This window comes from Vidua chalybeata, chromosome 6 (genome assembly GCF_026979565.1).
Source record: "Vidua chalybeata isolate OUT-0048 chromosome 6, bVidCha1 merged haplotype, whole genome shotgun sequence".
Lineage (NCBI taxonomy): Eukaryota > Metazoa > Chordata > Aves > Passeriformes > Viduidae > Vidua > Vidua chalybeata.
This window is the reverse complement of record NC_071535.1, coordinates 44,669,390-44,687,844: the sequence shown is the minus strand read 5'-3', so window position 1 is coordinate 44,687,844 and position 18,455 is coordinate 44,669,390. Positions and strand designations below refer to the sequence as shown.

The following is an 18,455-nucleotide window of genomic DNA, read 5'->3' as shown; positions in this document are numbered from 1 at the left end:
TTGAAATACATATAAGTTTGTTTTCTCCCTGCATGTGATATTATGAGGCTGCCAGTAGACTGGTTGTCCAATAGGAACTTAAGTTTCCAGTAAAAATGGCACATGAATATAAAATGCATGCATAGTAGCATAGGAGGCAATTTTAACTGAATGAAAGGGTGATATTTTGAAAGGCAGGTCCTGCACATTTAACCTGATCTCGTTCTACAACTACAGAAAGAAACTTTTCAACTTTATAGCAAAAACCTCCAGTTATGATTTATTTAATTTTCATTGTGAATATTAGTGTCTCTTTGTGACTTTGTTATAAATATTCTCTTTCTTCTGTGGGGATATATTTTTGGGAATTGTACTTTCTCATGCATTCTGTTTTGGCTTGTTTCAGCCCCGGCCAGTTTCCTTCTATTTAGCCAGAAATCTGCCATCAGCAGGATGATACCTGATGATCAGCAAAGCCCAGATATCATCCTACCTATGCATGGTCTGAGGAACGTCAAGGCTATTGATTATGATCCCTTAGATAAATTGATCTACTGGGTGGATGGGCGCCAGAATATTATAAAAAGAGCCAAAGATGATGGCACCCAGGCAAGTGTACATCTTGTATAGAGTTTTATTTCAGTCTTTTTGTGTGCTTTTACTTTATGCTCTTTTATCTGCCACACCAAAGGATCTTCACTGTCACCTGCTCTTGTCAGCACTTACTCATGGATATTCTATTTATATATGAGAATTACTGAATGTTTTTAGGATTGTGGTTTTAGGGGTTTGTAAATCATCAGGCAGGTAAACCATGCTTTCTGTGCAATCAGTGTTTTTCAGTCAATCATCAGAGTAATGGCTGGAAATCACTGTCGATGTGTTGTCTTGCAGCCTTTCACTGTAATGAATACGCCAAACCAAAGCCAGAACCCAGAGAAGCAGCCACACGACCTCAGCATTGATATATACAGTCATACCTTGTACTGGACCTGTGAGGCCACAAATTCCATCAATGTGCACCGGCTGAATGGCGAATCCATCGGGATGGTGCTGCGGGGGGACCATGACAGGCCCAGAGCCATCGTAGTGAACGCAGAGCGAGGGTGAGCTTCCGTCCTGCACCTTGTACAGAGCGCTCCTGGGGCGTGTGCCAGCTCTGTGCGTGGGAATGTTGTGCTGCATCTGTCTCTTTGTACAAGGAGAACTTTTGAATGTTGTTCAGGGTGTAGGTGACTCCTTATCCAGTTCTGGGTTCTGGAGGTATCCAGCTTTCTCTTCCTGTTCTCTCCTTGGCCTCTGTTCTCACAACCATGTGTGAGGCACTAGGTGACAGCAAAGTAAAACCACCTTGTACTGCTCTCTGTGTGGATGCACAGCCCTGCCACCTGATAGCAAAAACAAGAGAGTCTGTATCACCTCAGAATCTGGATCACAAATGTTTAGTCATCATAAAAACAAATGTTTCCATTGGTAAAGAAAGGAGCCTCGCATTTGATATTATTCCTGCTAATGTAGCAGTATAAAGCTTAAACACTTAAACCTCTTATGTTCTATACATTTTAAAGTTAGTTCTGCTGTAATGTGTATCTTAAAAACCTCTGAAATGAATTGAAGCAGGTCGGATGCACTAGAGTGATTTTCCACAGGAGGAAAATATGTTGTTTTGCTGCAAAGCAGCTTTGGTTAGATTCAACAGACACTCTCTCTGCTTCTGGTAGTTAGTAGCTTCCTTCTTAGATGTCAAAGATGGATGGTGCTTTACTGTTCTCTTGAATAAGTTAGATGCTTAAATCCCAGTTTACTGCTAAATGGCTTACCATGTGCTTGACAGATGTTGAATGACAATATTTCATAAATGTGTGGATACAGTAGTACCCAGAGAGACTGTCTGGAGTGTTTATACGTCTGGTGTTTTATACCAGTGTACTCTGCACAGTTCAAAAGCTGTTGGGGGGAGAGGGGGATTAGAGGAAAGATTCTAATCTTATTGGGACTAAGTCACTTGGATATAGTTTGTATTTATAAAAGCTTATCTGTTTTCTCCATTAAAATGGGAGTTTGGGTTTGTTGATCTCTAAAACTCTCAACTTTTCTGATCAGGTTTTCAAGTGATTTAACACTAAATCCGTTTCTAAATAAAAGGAGGAAAAATGAGGAAGACAGTATGTTAAACACTGTGACTGTCTGGGAGAGCTGAATGAGTGATCTGTTCAGTGATCTGAACAATGACTTCTGCCATGATTACAGAAATTCCTTCCTCCACCTCTTCCTTGGGTGCATGTTCTGACTGCTGCCTCCCCTCCTTGTGCCATAAGGAAAGGCTGTGCAGCAATGCAGCCCATGCTCTTGGAGAGTTTGCCCATGTTACTCACCACTGAAAAAAAAGTAGACTTTTCCTTTAAAGAAGTCTCAGTTCGTCATGGGGGTGCACAAGCCATTTTTTTCTCTATGCGTGAGGAGGACAGAGACTGCTTTTGTTTGCAACTGAACTGGCTTAGACAGATATAAAAAATTCATGGAACTAAGATGTCAGGAACATGCCATCCTCAGTTGTTCTTCTGTAATCTTTTCTCAAGTTTGGTAGGAAATTTTACTTGCTTAGAAGGAAAAGTTACCTAGAAGGAGAGGAGGTGGTGGTTAATGTTTTTTTGTCAGAAAAAACTTCTGGACTTTGATTTATAAGTGGGGACAGCTTTACCCAGGGAGAGTTGCAGAAGGTCTGTGCTGGTCTCTTACAACCCCCAACTCCATGCAGAAGCAGCACTGCTGGTGCAGCAGTGCTGAGGCACTTTATGGCCTGGAGATAAATCCCATTAATTTCAGGCTGAGTGTGTCAGTTGGCAGATGTTTGGTTCTGAATCTTTGCACCTGGGAGCAGTCACCACAGCCATGCCTGTGAAACCATTCCCACTTACAAGGTGGGTTACAAGACCCTGCACACAAAGCGGAATTCCTGTCCCTGGAGCTCCAGTTCAGTGGTGCTGTCTCTGTTCTCAGGTACATGTACTTCACCAACATGCAGGAGAGAGCTCCCAAGATTGAGCGTGCAGCCCTGGATGGCACAGAGAGAGAAGTGCTTTTTACAACTGGCTTGATCCGACCTGTAGCACTGGTGGTTGACAACAAACTTGGAAAGCTTTTCTGGGTGGATGCAGATCTGAAGCGCATCGAAAGCTGTGACCTGTCAGGTATGTGGTATGAAGTTAAACATTTCCAGCACAGTGTTAGCATGTGCAGGACATCATTCCCTCTTTGATGCTGACCCTGGTGACTTTCATCTCCACAGCTGCCAGTTCTGTGTAGGCAGTCACAGAGAGCAATTGCTGGTGGGCTCCCATCTTTGATGTAATTAGAATAGACATGACTGTAATGATTGACATCCTCCAAGACAGCCATTTGACTTTTGATGTGTTCTGAAAGCATTGTTAGTCATGGAACCCCTAAATAACCTCCTCTATGTCCCTGGTTTTTTCTTAGTGGTTTGAAAAGTTTGCATACTTTTCAATTTTTCTTTCTCTGGAGCTTACAGTTAGTAAATCAAGGTAGCTTGAAAAAAACAAACAGAAGAAAGGGCAATGTATTTTTTTTTTCTAATCAGGGTGATAAGACAGCTCATCTGAAACAGCATTGCTGCAACATAGTGGAGAGATGCCAACTCATCACAGTTGTCCCACATTAGTAATATAAAGCATTACTCCATATACAAAGCAGTAGCATGTCATGGATCTTAGAGAGCACAGTTCATCGTTGACTTCTAAAAGCACTGGGTAGTGCTGAAGAAGTGAGAGCCAAAGTGATGTTGATTTGAATTACTTCCTCTAAATAGTATTTTTTTGAGCAAAATACTTCTGAAAAAATATTTTTGAGAAAATACTTTTCTGAGCAAAATGGGCATATGTTAGGAAAATGTTTTTAGCATAAACTAAGGCTGCTGAATAAATGAGACCAAAATTGTGTATAGCATCCTTCATGCCACTTCAACTGGTCTAGATATTCTGGTAGTTAGTAGCTTTATTATTCCATTGTAGACCTGTAGAGGTTACATGGTTTTGGAGATCCCTGAAGTTTGCACTGTACCCTGATTAAAATAGCATCCTGCTAAATCAAGGAATAGTCTCAGATGTCCAGTGCTTACCTTTCAGAGAGAGATGAAAGAACTATAAACCCATCTAACAGGTTTCTTTACAAGGTTCTGGAATTTTTCAGTTGGAGTTAGACCAAAAGTTGGTCTTTTAAGTTCCTTTAGTTTAAAACCATTCCCCCTTGTTCTATCACTATCTGCCCATACAAAAAGTTGCTCTCCCTCTTTTTTATAAGCTCCCTTTAAGTGTCATGAATGGCTCCTTTAAGGTCTCCCCAGAGCCTTCTCTTCTCCAGGCTGAACAACCCCAGCTCTCTCAGCCTGTTCTCACAGGAGAGGTGCTCCAGCCCTCTGGTCATCTTCATGACCCTCCTCTGGAGCTGTTCTTACAGCAAAACTAATAGAACCTGCTCACGCTTGGCTGAGATCTGCATCATTATGCAGCAAATTAGTTGAATCCAGTTCTCGTAGCATTTTTATTATGTGGATTCTATAATCTCATTTTGTGTAGATACTAAAAACTTACATTTTTTATATACAAGCAGACATAAGGTCTTAGTTCCAGAATTAATTATGAGAGCAGAAGCAGCTCCAAGTTATGATTTTGTTTTAAATTTTCATTTTTTGAATCAAATATATCCAGTTACATAGGCATGTGCAGGGTCAGAATGGTTTCAGTGAATTAATAGAATAATTTGGAATATCTTCACACTAGAAAAGAATAATAAAAGCAATAACTAAATGACTCTAAGTATAGGGCAGTATGCAGTAGAAAACTGCATAAGAAGATGCAAGTAATTAAAGTGAAAACTGATAATAAATGCATTTTTACTTGACCTCTTTTTACTCATTGGCTTAAAGCAGATTTTTACACATTTTTTATAAAGCGGAGAGCCTGAGCATTTGACAGTGTTCTTATTTAGGAGCATATTGAGTCATTTAAAATTTGGGTTTTCTGGTGGGTTACTAATAAAAAACGTTGGGGTTTTTTTAAGTGCTTTTCTTTTTTGATCATATATCTGTTGTTGTCACATAGGCTGTGACAAGGTTTGGTACTTGCCTCTTGCTTTGCATGATGAATATGTTTTATTTGAGTAATGGCAGTGAAACTAAACTGGTTGTATTTCGCTCTTGTTTATATATTCCAGAAAAAATGTACTGCCCTGTGTGTGAGTGCACTGTAAAACCTTTGGCCCAAGAGCTGAGTCTATATCAGCTTTTGGGAGTGCTCATAGCTCACATAACAGAGATGTCAGTGTGGGGCTGAGCATGGCTGGCTGACCAGCCAGGCTGTGCAGGGATGAGCTGGGTTTTGTGTTGTATCTGCTTGCCCTCCAGACGTGGCACTGGTAGTGTTTACCTGAGATGAGAGTGAACAAGCAGAGACAGATGAAGTCAATGACCTTGTAGCTCACTGTCTCCAAGGTTTGGTTTGGTTTGGTTTTAGCTGGGATGTTGCTTTGTGATGTTTTTTTAAGGAATCACTTAGAAGTTGACTGGTGTAAAACTAGTATTTGTTTTTGTTGGTCTCAGGTGCCAACCGTGTGACCCTGGAGGACTCCAACATTCTTCAGCCCATGGGACTCACTGTGCTGGGGAATCACCTGTATTGGATTGATCGTCAGCAGCAGATGATTGAGAGAGTGGAGAAAGTGAATGGGTACAAAAGGACTAGAATTCAAGGCAGGATTGCTCACCTAACGGGCATTCATGCTGTGGAAGAGCTTGATATGGAAGAATTCTGTAAGTTTCGTTATCTGATGTCTTGGTCATTGTATCTCAAAGTCCTCATCGGGCTGGATATTGTCATAATGTTGCCCATGGGCTTCAAATAAGCCATGGAATGCTTTCAACTTGACCAGTTGGGGTTGCAGGAGAGGAGGAGAAACAAATTTCTCCTTCTTATTGAGGGTACTATTGCTGCACAGCTGGAACATGTGATATTGTGGCACTGAGTTACCTGCTTTGTGCAAGCTCACATGACACTGAATTCAGTCTAAAAGCTATTTAAAATTCTGGTTGTTAATTTTCTAAGTACAATCAAGTAATAGGTCTTGGAAAAACTCCAATAAGAACCAAAAGGGTTGTACTTGCCTTTTCTCCAGGTGCTTCAGACTCCTGTGTAAAGGTATGTCTGGTTTGACTCAGCACAGAGGATGATATGAAAGTCTGCAGTGAGGGAGGCAAAATGGGGAGGAAGCTCCTACAATGAGTTGTACTGTGGATGGGGAATTTTTCTCCCAACAGAGGTGGAGCATTTTAGGTGCTCACATCTGAAAGATGTCATGCATGCAGGATGTTCTTTTTCTGGATTAGTGGTCCAAATTACTGTGGTTTGGTGGAGAGTGAGAAATCTCTTCAAGCAGTCACTTCTCAAAGTGACAACCTACAGCTCCTATTTAACAGGATTGTAAAAGAGAATATAAAATTGCAAACAAAATGTGGGAAACAGGTCTCTGTTGCCTGTGATGAGTTGTCTTAAATAGGGAGGGTACATTGGTATATAATGCATTCATTTTCAGAAGAAATTCAACTTCACAATAAATACTTTGTGTGAAATACATTGGTGTCTGTGATGGCTGGAAGTATTTTTGAACTTGTGTATGTGGGTAAGCTGTTACAAATCAGGTAGCATAAGCATTTAAACTGTAGTAGATTCTATGGGGTAATCATGACCTAGAGGTTCTTTTTTTCTTTCACAATACCCAGCTCTTCTTCTTCTGTGCCACTTCACACATTTCACATATATTGGTATATTTCAAAGGTAATACTGACTGAAGAAAAAAGATTTTTTTCTTTAATTCTCAACAGTGTTAAAAAAGAGGTTTGCTTTTCCCCCATGTGTTTATTTAAGATAGGGAAAAGGAATTCTCTTTTGCAGCTGAAAAATTTCTACATAGGTGATTTCATAGGTGTTAAAACAGGGGAGTAAATATACATATGCACATGCAGGTATATATGCATGCACTTCTGTGAGCAGCTCATGACTGAAACACTGTATAAACTAATAAATTTGTTAAAGGTAGAAAGCAGGTTGCTGAGAAGCCTGGATAGTTGGAAAACAACTTTGGCAGAAAAATTATGATATCTAAACAATTTTTTCCCCGTGTAAATGCTTGGTGCTGAGCAGTAGGAAAGAATGCACTGTTCAGCAGCATCACAAATAACACAGGCTGTAGCCCCAAAGAATGCTGCAGCAGATGCTCAGCTATCAGCCTGAATAAGCAGGCAAGAGACTGATTCTCTTCTGACTCCTTTGGGTCGGGGTCATCAGACAGTGACCTCCCATCTCTGTGCCTGTTTCTTATCCACCTAATGTTCATTAAAAATTGTTCTTTTAGGACCTCTCAGTGCTTCTGGGTAACTGATTGGGAACATAAACGTGTACTTCCTGTCTTTAAACAAAGACCCCAAAATCTTTGTGCTTATATTGCAGTTTTGTGAGGAACAGGGAAGTTGAGGCATTAGATACTAAAAGCTCTTCAAAGGAGAAATCCTGAGGGGTTTGCAGGTTGGCAATCTGCACTGACATACATTGTTTCTTGATGCCTACCCTAGAAATGCAGGGGGTGGATCTAGGTAAGACGTAAATGCAGCCTTCTCAAATCTGCCTTTTCAGTTCTCTTCACCTCAGCTCCCAAATTATTTTTAGAAGTTCCTGAAAGGAGAAAGAAAGTTCTCCATATGATAGAATCATAGAATAGTTTGGGTTGGAAGAGACCTTCTGAAGGTCATCCAGTTCCAACAACCTGCAGTGGGTTGGGACATCTTCAACTTGATCAGGTTGCTCTGTTATGACTGGGAGAAATATAGTCCTTATGAAATAATAAATCATCTTTCATGCATTGAACTGAAAAGTCCTGCATGTATCTTCCTAGTAATTTGTAGTGAAATCTTGGTTACTCAGACAGTTAGTGGTTTGTTTGTTAGTGGTCAGAAGTGGTTTGTGAGGAGTTTTTGATTTTGTCCTATTGAGGAATAGTTATTTTTTTTTTTATGCTACATAATATTATTTTTGTGTGTTTCACCAGCTGTGCATCCATGCTCCCGTGACAATGGTGGTTGTTCACACATCTGCATTGCCAAAGGGGATGGAACTCCAAGATGTTCATGCCCTGAGCACCTTGTGCTTCTACAGAATCTCTTAACATGTGGAGGTGAGTTACATTTAACAGCACTGCTAATCAATTTATATGAAAAATGTGTTGGCTGAGGTTGCATTCCAATCCAAAATGTGGATTTACACACAGTTTTTCTGTACACGTTGTGCTGCATCATTGTTAAATTAGTTTTTGGAAGTTCTACCAGCTGTTTTCTGATTGAGGTTTCGGTGCATGTGAGTTCTCATTCTGAGCAGTATCTTTTTCTTTGACCTTAAAATGCTTGCATCTTCTACTGAGATTTTTCTAATTGTATGATGTGACAGATTTCTGCTTTTAACAAGTGTTCATAAGATGATGTTGCATCAACCTGTGATGACCTAGCAACAGAAATTGTGCCTATGATTCCCAGAGTATGAGACTCCAGTCTTTGAAATTAATTTGGCCTTGTGATATGAAACACTGTACTGGCTACTTACCAAATGTAAGCTCTATTGAGATTCTTTTTAATTAAAGTTCCGCTCCTCTTTCCACATGGTAGACTTTTCCTTTAGCCTTCCTTTTTACCATCCTAGTATTTTTAAAAACTGTTAACATTACACTTGCAGAGGGAATTCAAAACAAAACATTGTTTCTTTATGGGAGGCATTATATATTAAGTTGTTTGGCTCTGTTGGTCCTCTTGACTTCTTCTCATGTATTTATTTTGATGTGGATTTCATTTTCTGGCTGAACTCTGAACTCCCATGGGACAGTCATTTCCATGATAAACTGTTTTCTTTCCCATGACCACAACACGTTATGTGTCTTTAGAGTAGTGGTGGTTACATAGGGAGTGCAGGGTGGATCAATCTAATTATACTTCTTGCTGTAGTGTTGTTGCACAACGTGGACAGTGAGAGAGTCTCACATTCCACTCCTTTGGACCTTCAGCTATAAATCTAAAAATTCAGGTGCCTCCATTTCAGTAACTTTTTTTTTTTTTTTTTTTTTTTTTTTATTCTAATCTTTCACTAAACCTGCAACAACTTTTTAACCCATCTTGTCTGTCCTAGTAACAGCCACTACCCAGTGTTTCAAAATAGCTTAGTTGGCTGCAGAACATTTGTCCATGTTCTGGACATCCTTATGAATGCTTTTGTCAAGTTTTTTAATGCAAACTTGTTCTTGCTAAGTACAACCACAGTGCAACATTAAATGTGCCTTTAAATGCACAAGTAGTGATCTGTCTGTTGAATTATCCAAACAGCACACTTGTATCAAAATATAATTCACCTTAATGTGTGTGTCTGGCATCTTTATCTTATCTACAGCTGTCAGGTCACTGGCTACATTTATAATTCTCATATTTCTCCTCCAAATAATCATAAATGAGGAACTTAAAAAAATCATAATCTTTTCAAGACCCAAGCATATTTTGATTTTTATTCGCATTTTGCTTTTCAAACTCTCGATTATACTTTTGTCTCATTCTTCAACTTTTTCTCCCTAATGAAGAAAGGACAGCAGCACTTTAAGAACTGTTTGCATGTAATTCTAGAATTTTTAGCACCACCGTCAGGAGAAAAAATACTCATACAGCTAAGAAACTTTCCTTATGCTGGGTTCTTTGTGAATTCCATTCCTGAGCCTGAATCTTAAGAAAAGCCCCCTGGGCTTCCAATGGAGTGTTACTATCCAGTGCCAGAGCACACCTCTAGCTTGATCATACTATTGTTATAGGTAGGGTATGATGTGCTTCTCTCTTAATCCAAGTGGTGAATATCTACTCAGAGCATTACTGGGCAACAGCGGCTGTGGGGAGGAGTGGCTGCCTCTGCTAAATGATGTCATTGTGTCGCAGGGTTTTGACCCAGCAACTTTTCAAATCAGAAGAAATGTATGTGATTGCTGCAGGGGTGTTTTGAGATGGCCCCCACTTTTTGACTGTAACTAATTGCTACTGATAACAGCTGAGCGGATTTGCCCATTGTCTCTTTCTTTCATTGATAACAATGATGGAAAATTGTGTGCTAAGTTGTTGTATGTAAGAATTTGGAACATTTTTTGCAATAGATTCTTGACCTGGATTGTGTTTGTCTCCTGACATTCTGAAGAAAGCAACTATGGATGCCTTATAAGAGCATAATTGTTGCATCTCTATATGAGGTTGTAGCTGCTACCTAATGCTATCAGTGCCTCACTGCAACTTGAACAGTATGGATGTGAAAAGGAGTGATACCAGAGTCTTGGGGTCCATGAAAAGTCAAACTTGAAGGAAATCCCAGCTTTTTTAGGTACAACAAACATAAAAATGGCTGTGCACAAGTTAAAGTGGTCTGTGTCTGTAGTGAGAGAATATAAGATTAGGGCAGGTCTGCAGTGCTCCTTACACTGCCCTCTGTGAACATTCACTGACCTGCAGCCCGGACACTTTGCAGCAAGAGACCTTAGCTTAATGTTTACCAGTCCTATAAAGATATTTTTTTCTCCATTCATATTTTTGAATTAATAACTGACTCAGATTTTTTTTTTGTGGAAAAACCACTGGGAGAATAACAAAACAGATACTGTAGAAGCTACATGTTGTATGTTTTAGATGTATTCATTGCCAATTAACTTGATGAGTCAGGTTTTTTGATGAAGAATTGGTCCAGGCTAATATAATTGCAGGGATTAGAATTGTTTAGAATCTGGTTTGCAATCAGAAATTGAGTATTCTTTTGAATTTATGTATATGACAGCATCTTCCAAAATGTGGCTGTTAGAGACAAAGCAAGTATTTGTAGCTCCTGTACTTAGTACAGTGCTTGACTGCTAAAGCAAACTTCTTCTATCAGCATGCATCCAGTTTTTGTTATGAAGTTGGTAACAGTTCATTCCCTATGCAAAATCGTGTTTTCCTCTAAACTGGAATCTTAGTGTAGTCACAGAAGAACTCCAGGGAAAGAATAAATTATTTTCTTGACAAACTCTGTCATACTTTTACTCTGTTGAAAGGGATAAGGTTGAGTATACAAATCTGATCTGCTTTCTCTTTCTCCAGAACCTCCAACTTGTTCCCCAGACCAGTTTACATGTGCAACTGGAGAGATTGACTGTATCCCAATGGCTTGGAGGTGTGATGGGTTTCCTGAGTGTGATGACCAGAGTGATGAAGATAGCTGCCCCATATGCTCTGCATCCCAGTTCCAGTGTGAGAAGGGACAGTGCATTGATGCACACTTGCGGTGTAATGGAGAAATCGACTGTCAAGATAAATCTGATGAAGCAGATTGTGATTGTAAGATCAGTTTTCCTGAACTCATGGTTCTAACACAAGCATCCCTTTGGGATTCTAACTGTTCTTGAAATGTATAGATGCAAGTCCTTTTTGTTAAGTCAGAAGTTCCTGAATACAGATAAGAAATCTAGCAGTTACTTAGCAAGGATATATTATACCTATCTATTATGTATACACAATATAGGTATGGAGTACATAAAGTTTTATAATATGCCACATTACTACATTTTGTTAACATGCCAAGTGACCAACTACACTTTGTTAGGTAATGTAAGAGATTCTTGCTGTTTTGATCTTAGTTTTGCCCCAGCAGGACTGATTTAAGAAAGGATTGGGAGTTACTGGGACAAGAATTTTATTTTAGCTCCTCTGAATAAGAGGTATAACAGCAAGGGGGAATAACCAGAGATACACAGGCTTGCAATTTCCCCACAGCAGTGTTCTGACACCTACCTGATCATAATATGAAACTCACTTGTTTCAGTTTTCTCAAAAGGCTCAAATGCTCCTGTGCTGTCAGTAGTTGATTCCCCCTTTCTTTCTGTGCAGCAATTTGCCTGCCCAACCAGTTCCGATGTGCAAGCGGCCAGTGCATCCTCCTGAAGCAGCAGTGTGACTCCTTTCCAGATTGCATGGACGGCTCTGACGAGCTCATGTGTGGTGAGATGGCTTTTCTTGACATTCAGGTGCTGTGATTGGGCTGTGCACCCCCATGCAGAGCCCTGGTCTTCGCAGAGCAATATTCTTTCAGGGAAGAATACTTCAGAAGGGCCTTCAGAACTATCCTTAGGGAAACCTGATTTGACTGTGCTCAGTACCTTGGAACTTGGAGAGCTGCTGCTAAGCCTGGAGTGGCTTTTAAAAATGTGCAGCCCTATCCACTGCAATAACAGGGCCAAACTGGAGGCTAATTATGTGGAGGAGCTAACATGCAATGGGCAAGTGTCCACAAGAAACCACAAACTGGTCTCTTACAGTGCAGAATGTGAAAAGAATATATGGAAAGATGTTGATTTTTCTGGGAAAAATGTGACTTAGAATTCTCATGGCAGTAGGTATATGCAAGTTATAGACATGCTGATGGCAGCTGTTGTGTTAGTCCTTAGAGAGTCTGTTACTTTGCAGTCCAAAGTAGACAGTAAAATTCACTTACTTTTGCTCTTCTTACAATTTCTGTTGTTTTGTTGTTGGGGTGACTAGAGCATGAAGTATTCAGGCAATGGGGCAGATGGAGGGAGCATTTAGAATCACACAAGTGGTTTAGCAAAATAGTTGAAACAAAGCATTTTAGAGTAAAAGCAAATAGATGTGCTGGTCTGTCTGTAGTTCATTCTGAATAAATAGCTTGCACTGGGTTTTGTAGAGAAATGCTGCACTTACATTGCCTATAGGACCAGTCTTAGCAGATTGTGAAGTTTTTAATATCTTAGATCTTGTCACGTTTTGAAGCACCAGTTGTCAGAAGCTGTGCCTCTACTGCGATGGGAGGAGGGCTCGCCAGGTTTGGTCCAAGGTAGCCTTGTTTCTTCCTTCCATCTTCATGGTGGATACTGCAAGGAAAAGTGTATTCATGAGTAAGAATGGTGAAAGGAGCCCTAGTTATAAATAGAAAAAAAGGCTAAAAGAATGGAGACAGAAACTGTTGGAAATTTCAGACTGAAGATGCTTCTCCCACATCTTCCATTTATCTCTTCAGCTTTCATCCAGTTCCTCCAATTCCCTGGTTAATATAAGGACATTTTTTTTTTTTTTTTTTTTTTTTTTCCTCCTCAGTTTCTTCATGCAGCATGCAAACTTTCATGCTGCCAAGTTAATGCACCTGCTTCCTGTTTGCATTTTGGGTCCAGTTTTGCAATTAGGTCTTAACTGATTTAAATGTGTCTTTATGTAGACATAGGATATAGGATTGTCTCCTGGACCTCTTTGTGGAACAGAGCATTCTGTGATTTCCCACTTGACCGAGGGAAAGAACTCAAGTAGGGAATGAAAATGATTGCTACCTTTTAGATAAGGATCTTGCATTCAAAAGAAGCTAGGTTTAACCAAAATTACAATTGTGTGTTTTAAAATAGCTAATTTGGGAACATGTTTTAATTTTGGCTTTGCTTTTTTTCTGGTATCATGGCTGAACTAATCTGACTATTTGAAAATTAGGACCTTAGCTGACATAAAAGTTGTCATGCACTAATAAGTGTGAAAAAAACATAAAGACTTAAAGACAGAAATAAGTTCTGGATGCTGAGCTGTTAAGAGTTTATTGCTAGATCTTTGTCTTTCCTTTATCTTTCTTCTCCAATTTCTGTTGTTTTTCATTCCCTTCTGCTGAAGTGGAAACCAGAACCACTGGAGAAGAATTTTATTAAGTGAAGGCCTGAATCTTATATGAACCCTTTCACTTCTTATGACTTCATCAAGGGGGAAGGGTTCTATAGTTAGAACTGAGCATGTAAAATTTGGACACGTTTATCTTGATTTCTTCACTTTTTGAATGTATCTATTAGTATATGTTAAAGAATAACATTATAAACATATGAATCACATGGAAAAATTTGCTTTCCCTGATGACCATTGCAGATGTGAAAAACAGAGAGGTGTCAGGCAAGAATTTTCAATGTGTTACCCATAATCGGGGAGAGATGTGAGGTGTAGCTCATCTCAAATACTGCAGCACTTTTTATTATTTAACATTTGGCTACATAAGGGGAAAAATAATGAGTAAAGAAAGTATTTGAGATATTTTGGATTGTGTTTTCCTTCCAATTTGTAAGGTGGGGTTTCTTTGAAAGCAAGTCATATTTTAGGAAGGAAAAGTATTCTGCTTTAAGACCTATATTAGCTAGGAAGACATCCATTGCTTAGTATATATGGTAGCTTCCCTACTGATAAATTTTCTTGATTTTTCATGTTATTTCTCATCCAAATGGCTTTTGAGAGAGCAGTCCTCTCTGATTAAGGACTTAACATTTATAAGTATCCTCTATTTTTGACCCATTGACTTTGGAGAGCGGGGAAGAAAAGGAAACTTTCTAGACTGTTGTTCTATCAAGATAAGTAATCCTGTTACAAGATAAATTGCTAGACAAAAAGAAGAGTACTTTACTCATACTGTTGTATGGAGGGGAAGAGGAAGCATGAAGTCTTGTGTACTGAATCAGAATATTTGGAGTTACAGATGCCTGAGTGTGATGCAGATGCTTTTAAAGGCACTGTGTGAATAGCTGTGTGCTGACTGATTTGCTGAATGAGCTCCAGAGCAGCAGCATGTACACTGCTCCATGTTTAATGACTGTGTTTAATTTTCTCCTCTCTTTCTAGAAAAATCGAAGCCAGCCTCAGATGAGTCGCAGCCACACAGCAGTGCTATCGGTCCTGTCATTGGGATAATACTGTCCCTTTTTGTCATGGGAGGAATGTACTTTGTTTGCCAGCGGGTGGTGTGCCAGCGCTACGCCGGGCCCAATAGTCCCTTTCCACATGAGTATGTCAGTGGTACCCCCCACGTCCCTCTCAATTTTATCGCTCCAGGAAGCTCTCAACATGGCACTTTTACTGGTAAGGGTGCTTGCATCTAATCAGTACCATTCAATTGCCTGGATTTCAAGTATTACACAGGATTAAGGCTGCTGGAGTTTTCAAAGAGCAGAAATTAGATGTTGATCTGCTCGGTGGTTTTGGGATGAATCTGTCATTTGAATCAAATATGTAAGATCTATTCGCCTTTCTTGCACTTTAATGGCTATGGTCAGCTATTCCTGCTTAAATTATGTTACTATGGTTATCAAGAAGTTTTTGTGGTAGGAAATAAAATTAGAGGATGAAATAATTGCAGGTGAAATCTTTGCAGGGATGTTTTAAATTTAACTTCACACTAAAGCTTTTTTAATTAAAGCAAGTATCAGTGGTTTTCATCTGTACTTCTGTAGTGCTAAACCAAGCTGTCATTCTGATTGTCATTCATATTTGTTAGCTTTTTCTAATCCATATTGTTGTGACAAGTTACAACAGCTGAAAATCTTATTATTTATGTTAATTCTAAAGACAGGTTTCTAATACCATGGCATTTATGAGAAGGATATATAATCATGAATGATGATTACAAATACGTACTCTGCTTGTAATAAATACTTCCTGCATTTGAAAAGAAAAGTTCTGAAGACTTCCCAGACTTAAAACTCTTACATTAGCACTGAATAGTCTGACAGGAAGAAGCTGAAAACTAATTGTCTGAGTTAAGAGTATATTGTAGTAAAGCAGATTGGAGAATGATGTCTTCCATTTTCCTCTAACTCAGGTTTCCTTCCTTTTGTCTCTGCTGCTTTTCAATTTCAGCTGTGATTATTTTTAATAAAAATATTTGAGTTTTGCAGTTATTCATTTACTTGCAATTGAATTTCTTGCAATGGAAATTCAAACTTTGGAGGTCTCAAGCTTGTTTCTTTCTTTTGGGCCTTGTATAATGTTTTGTTTGTGGTTTTTGGTGTTGTGGGGTTTTGTTTGTTTGTTTGTTTTTTGGTTGTTTTTTTTTTTTTATTTGCAACTGCCTAAGTTTGTTTAATTGGAAAATTTCTTTGTTAATTTGGATGAACAGTTTGGATCAGCTGTTCTGAAGACTTCCTTTCTTGTCACTGTGATAGGAGGTTGTGAGTTCAGTGCTGCAGTGAGACAATAGGTGGTCTCAGGGTGAAATGTTTTCACTACAAAAAGTGTCCTTCCTTATAATCCTGAAGTTTTTACATAAAGCACTCTTCCCAAGGTGTGACAACCATTATGATTGCATGGGTTTGGAAAAGCTAGGGGTTTGGTTTCTATTTGGCATTGATAGATAACACCATGGTATGTCTAACCTTGTTTTCCTCTCTGTTTCAATGCAGGCATCTCTTGTGGAAAGTCCATGATTAGCTCCATGAGTCTCATGGGAGGAAGCAGTGGTGCCCCGTTGTATGACAGAAACCATGTTACTGGAGCATCTTCAAGCAGCTCATCCAGCACTAAAGCCACTTTCTATCCACAGGTATGTCTTAAGTATCTCCTGCTTCTGAAGAAAGGAAAGGTGAAACTTTGTGCTTACTAAGTAAATGTTAACAACTGTTAACAACTCCGGGTTGTTGCTGTTTATGATATGCAGGCCCATTTGGACACTGCTGAACTTCACAAAAGGGCTTTGTTGTAGTCCATAAGGATTATACAGTGCTCTGTGATGTCCAAAATGTTTTGTTATCAGAGTGCTACTCAGCTGGTTTGTTCCTGGACACTTCTGTTCTTCCCTTGGAGATGCCACCTCCTCTGTTCTTCCTTAACTCTTGATGGCTGTGGCCCAATGACATTTTGCACTGCCTAATGCTGCAGGCACACATGGAATAATAAGGCAAGCAAAATTAAAGGGGACTGGAATACAAATGTGCATGAAATAAGCTTGACTTGCTGTTTAGATCAAGCATCGATTGTTGATTCAGAAAACCAAGTGCATGCAGTGGGGGAAAACACTGGTACAGCAGGGTGAGGCAGAGGTTATTTTGCATGCATTTTATCAGCTATAATTTAGCTGCATTTCTGACTTTTGAGTGTTGGAAGTGACAGAATTCTCATCCTCATATCACAGTTTTACAAATTCCAACATGTATATTCTGAATGGAAAGAGTCCTCTCTGAATATATACGAGAGACACACAAAGGTTCCTGTTTGCCAGCATATTTTGTCATGACAGTTTTTTTCCCTTGTGCTTCTGAGCAATACATCCATTGGCTTTTAGGCACACACAACAAGCTGCCAGAGTTGATCTGTCAGCTATGGAGGGGATTTTTGTGTAGTATCGAATCAGGAGCCTACACACTGTGTGGGTATACATGCATTTGTGTTTGCACATAAGCTGTTATGCTCTGTGTGGGCATTTTGATTGATAGCATTTTGGCCAGTTACAAAGGTACTTTCTCTCCCTTTAAGAAGGGCAAAAATGGAAAAGAGAGCTTATCTGTTGGTAAGGTAAAATATGTACTTACCTCTTGCATTGTGAAGCCATCAAGAAGCAGATGTTCAGGAACTCGGCAGCCCTTCTAATTTAGCCTGTCTCATGCATCACCAGTGTCTCTGTAATGTTTTGAACAATTTCATGCTAGACCTGATTGATGTGTCAGTACCATGCTAAAAAGGATGAACAGAAAAAACACTTACCTAAATAAAACTTTAAAGAGAAAAGAAGCCCAAGTGCTGATCTGCCTGTGTGATTCTGTGGGATCTGTGTCAGCCAAAAGATCAGCTCTTCCATTTGACTTCTGGCCTAAGTTTATCTGACTGTTGCTGGGATTTCTTTTTCCACACTTTGCTATGTCAGCCAGGGCCTGCAGGGATGATACCAGCATTTCCTTCATGAAAGGCATGCTGGGTTCTTAGAGGGAAGCTATTGCAAGGGCTTTGTTACATTAAGGTACTGCTTAATCCAAATATTTTGGTGAGTTCTGCCTGGTAGCTAATTACCCAGCTTTATAATAATAATCAAAAGGACAGATCTCAGCATCTTCGTTTTCTTGGCTTTTTTGGTTTGTTTAACACACCTTAGTGGTACTGAGAGGTGCTCCAGTAAACAGAGACTAGGAAAGAATCAGTGTCAATGAAGTTATGCCAGTTTACATACCTGAGAACCTGGCTACAGGCATCCTGGCTGACACTGTTTGCTGTATTTAGTCTCAACATGAAGTGGTACTGATGCAGCTCAGGGTGTCAATAGGAGTGAATCCACAAGTAGTATGCAGTGCTTCTCCAAGGAAGAAGATTTCTGAAAGATCCTCTTGGGGCAGTTCCTCATCACTCCCCACAGCTGGCAAAGGGGGGGTGTTCAAGCTTGTCTCCCTTCACATGAATCTGGGCGCAGGGCTTGTCAGTATAAGTGACAGTGTGCTCAAAGGTCAGGAATCACTTTGCTGGATGCTGCACTGTGAAGACCCAAACAATGATCTACACTCCAGTGATTTTAGAGTGTTTTTGTGGGAGAAGAGCAGAGGCAGAGGAAGGATGGTCAATGGGGCAGGCCATGAGT

At 39.7% G+C, this 18,455-nt stretch overlaps 1 protein-coding gene across 1 annotated transcript in view; it reads left to right on the top strand.

Annotated features, from left to right (window-relative positions):
• Positions 1-18,455, top strand: part of LRP5 (LDL receptor related protein 5) — a 124,656-nt gene that overhangs the window by 104,301 nt on the left and 1,900 nt on the right. The window contains exons 13-21 of the mRNA XM_053945411.1: positions 386-588; positions 874-1,085; positions 2,980-3,170; positions 5,597-5,806; positions 8,095-8,220; positions 11,189-11,425; positions 11,975-12,085; positions 14,741-14,977; positions 16,297-16,436. Coding sequence (XP_053801386.1) covers positions 386-588; positions 874-1,085; positions 2,980-3,170; positions 5,597-5,806; positions 8,095-8,220; positions 11,189-11,425; positions 11,975-12,085; positions 14,741-14,977; positions 16,297-16,436 — 1,667 coding nt within the window. The remainder of the gene's footprint in view (positions 1-385; positions 589-873; positions 1,086-2,979; positions 3,171-5,596; positions 5,807-8,094; positions 8,221-11,188; positions 11,426-11,974; positions 12,086-14,740; positions 14,978-16,296; positions 16,437-18,455) is intronic.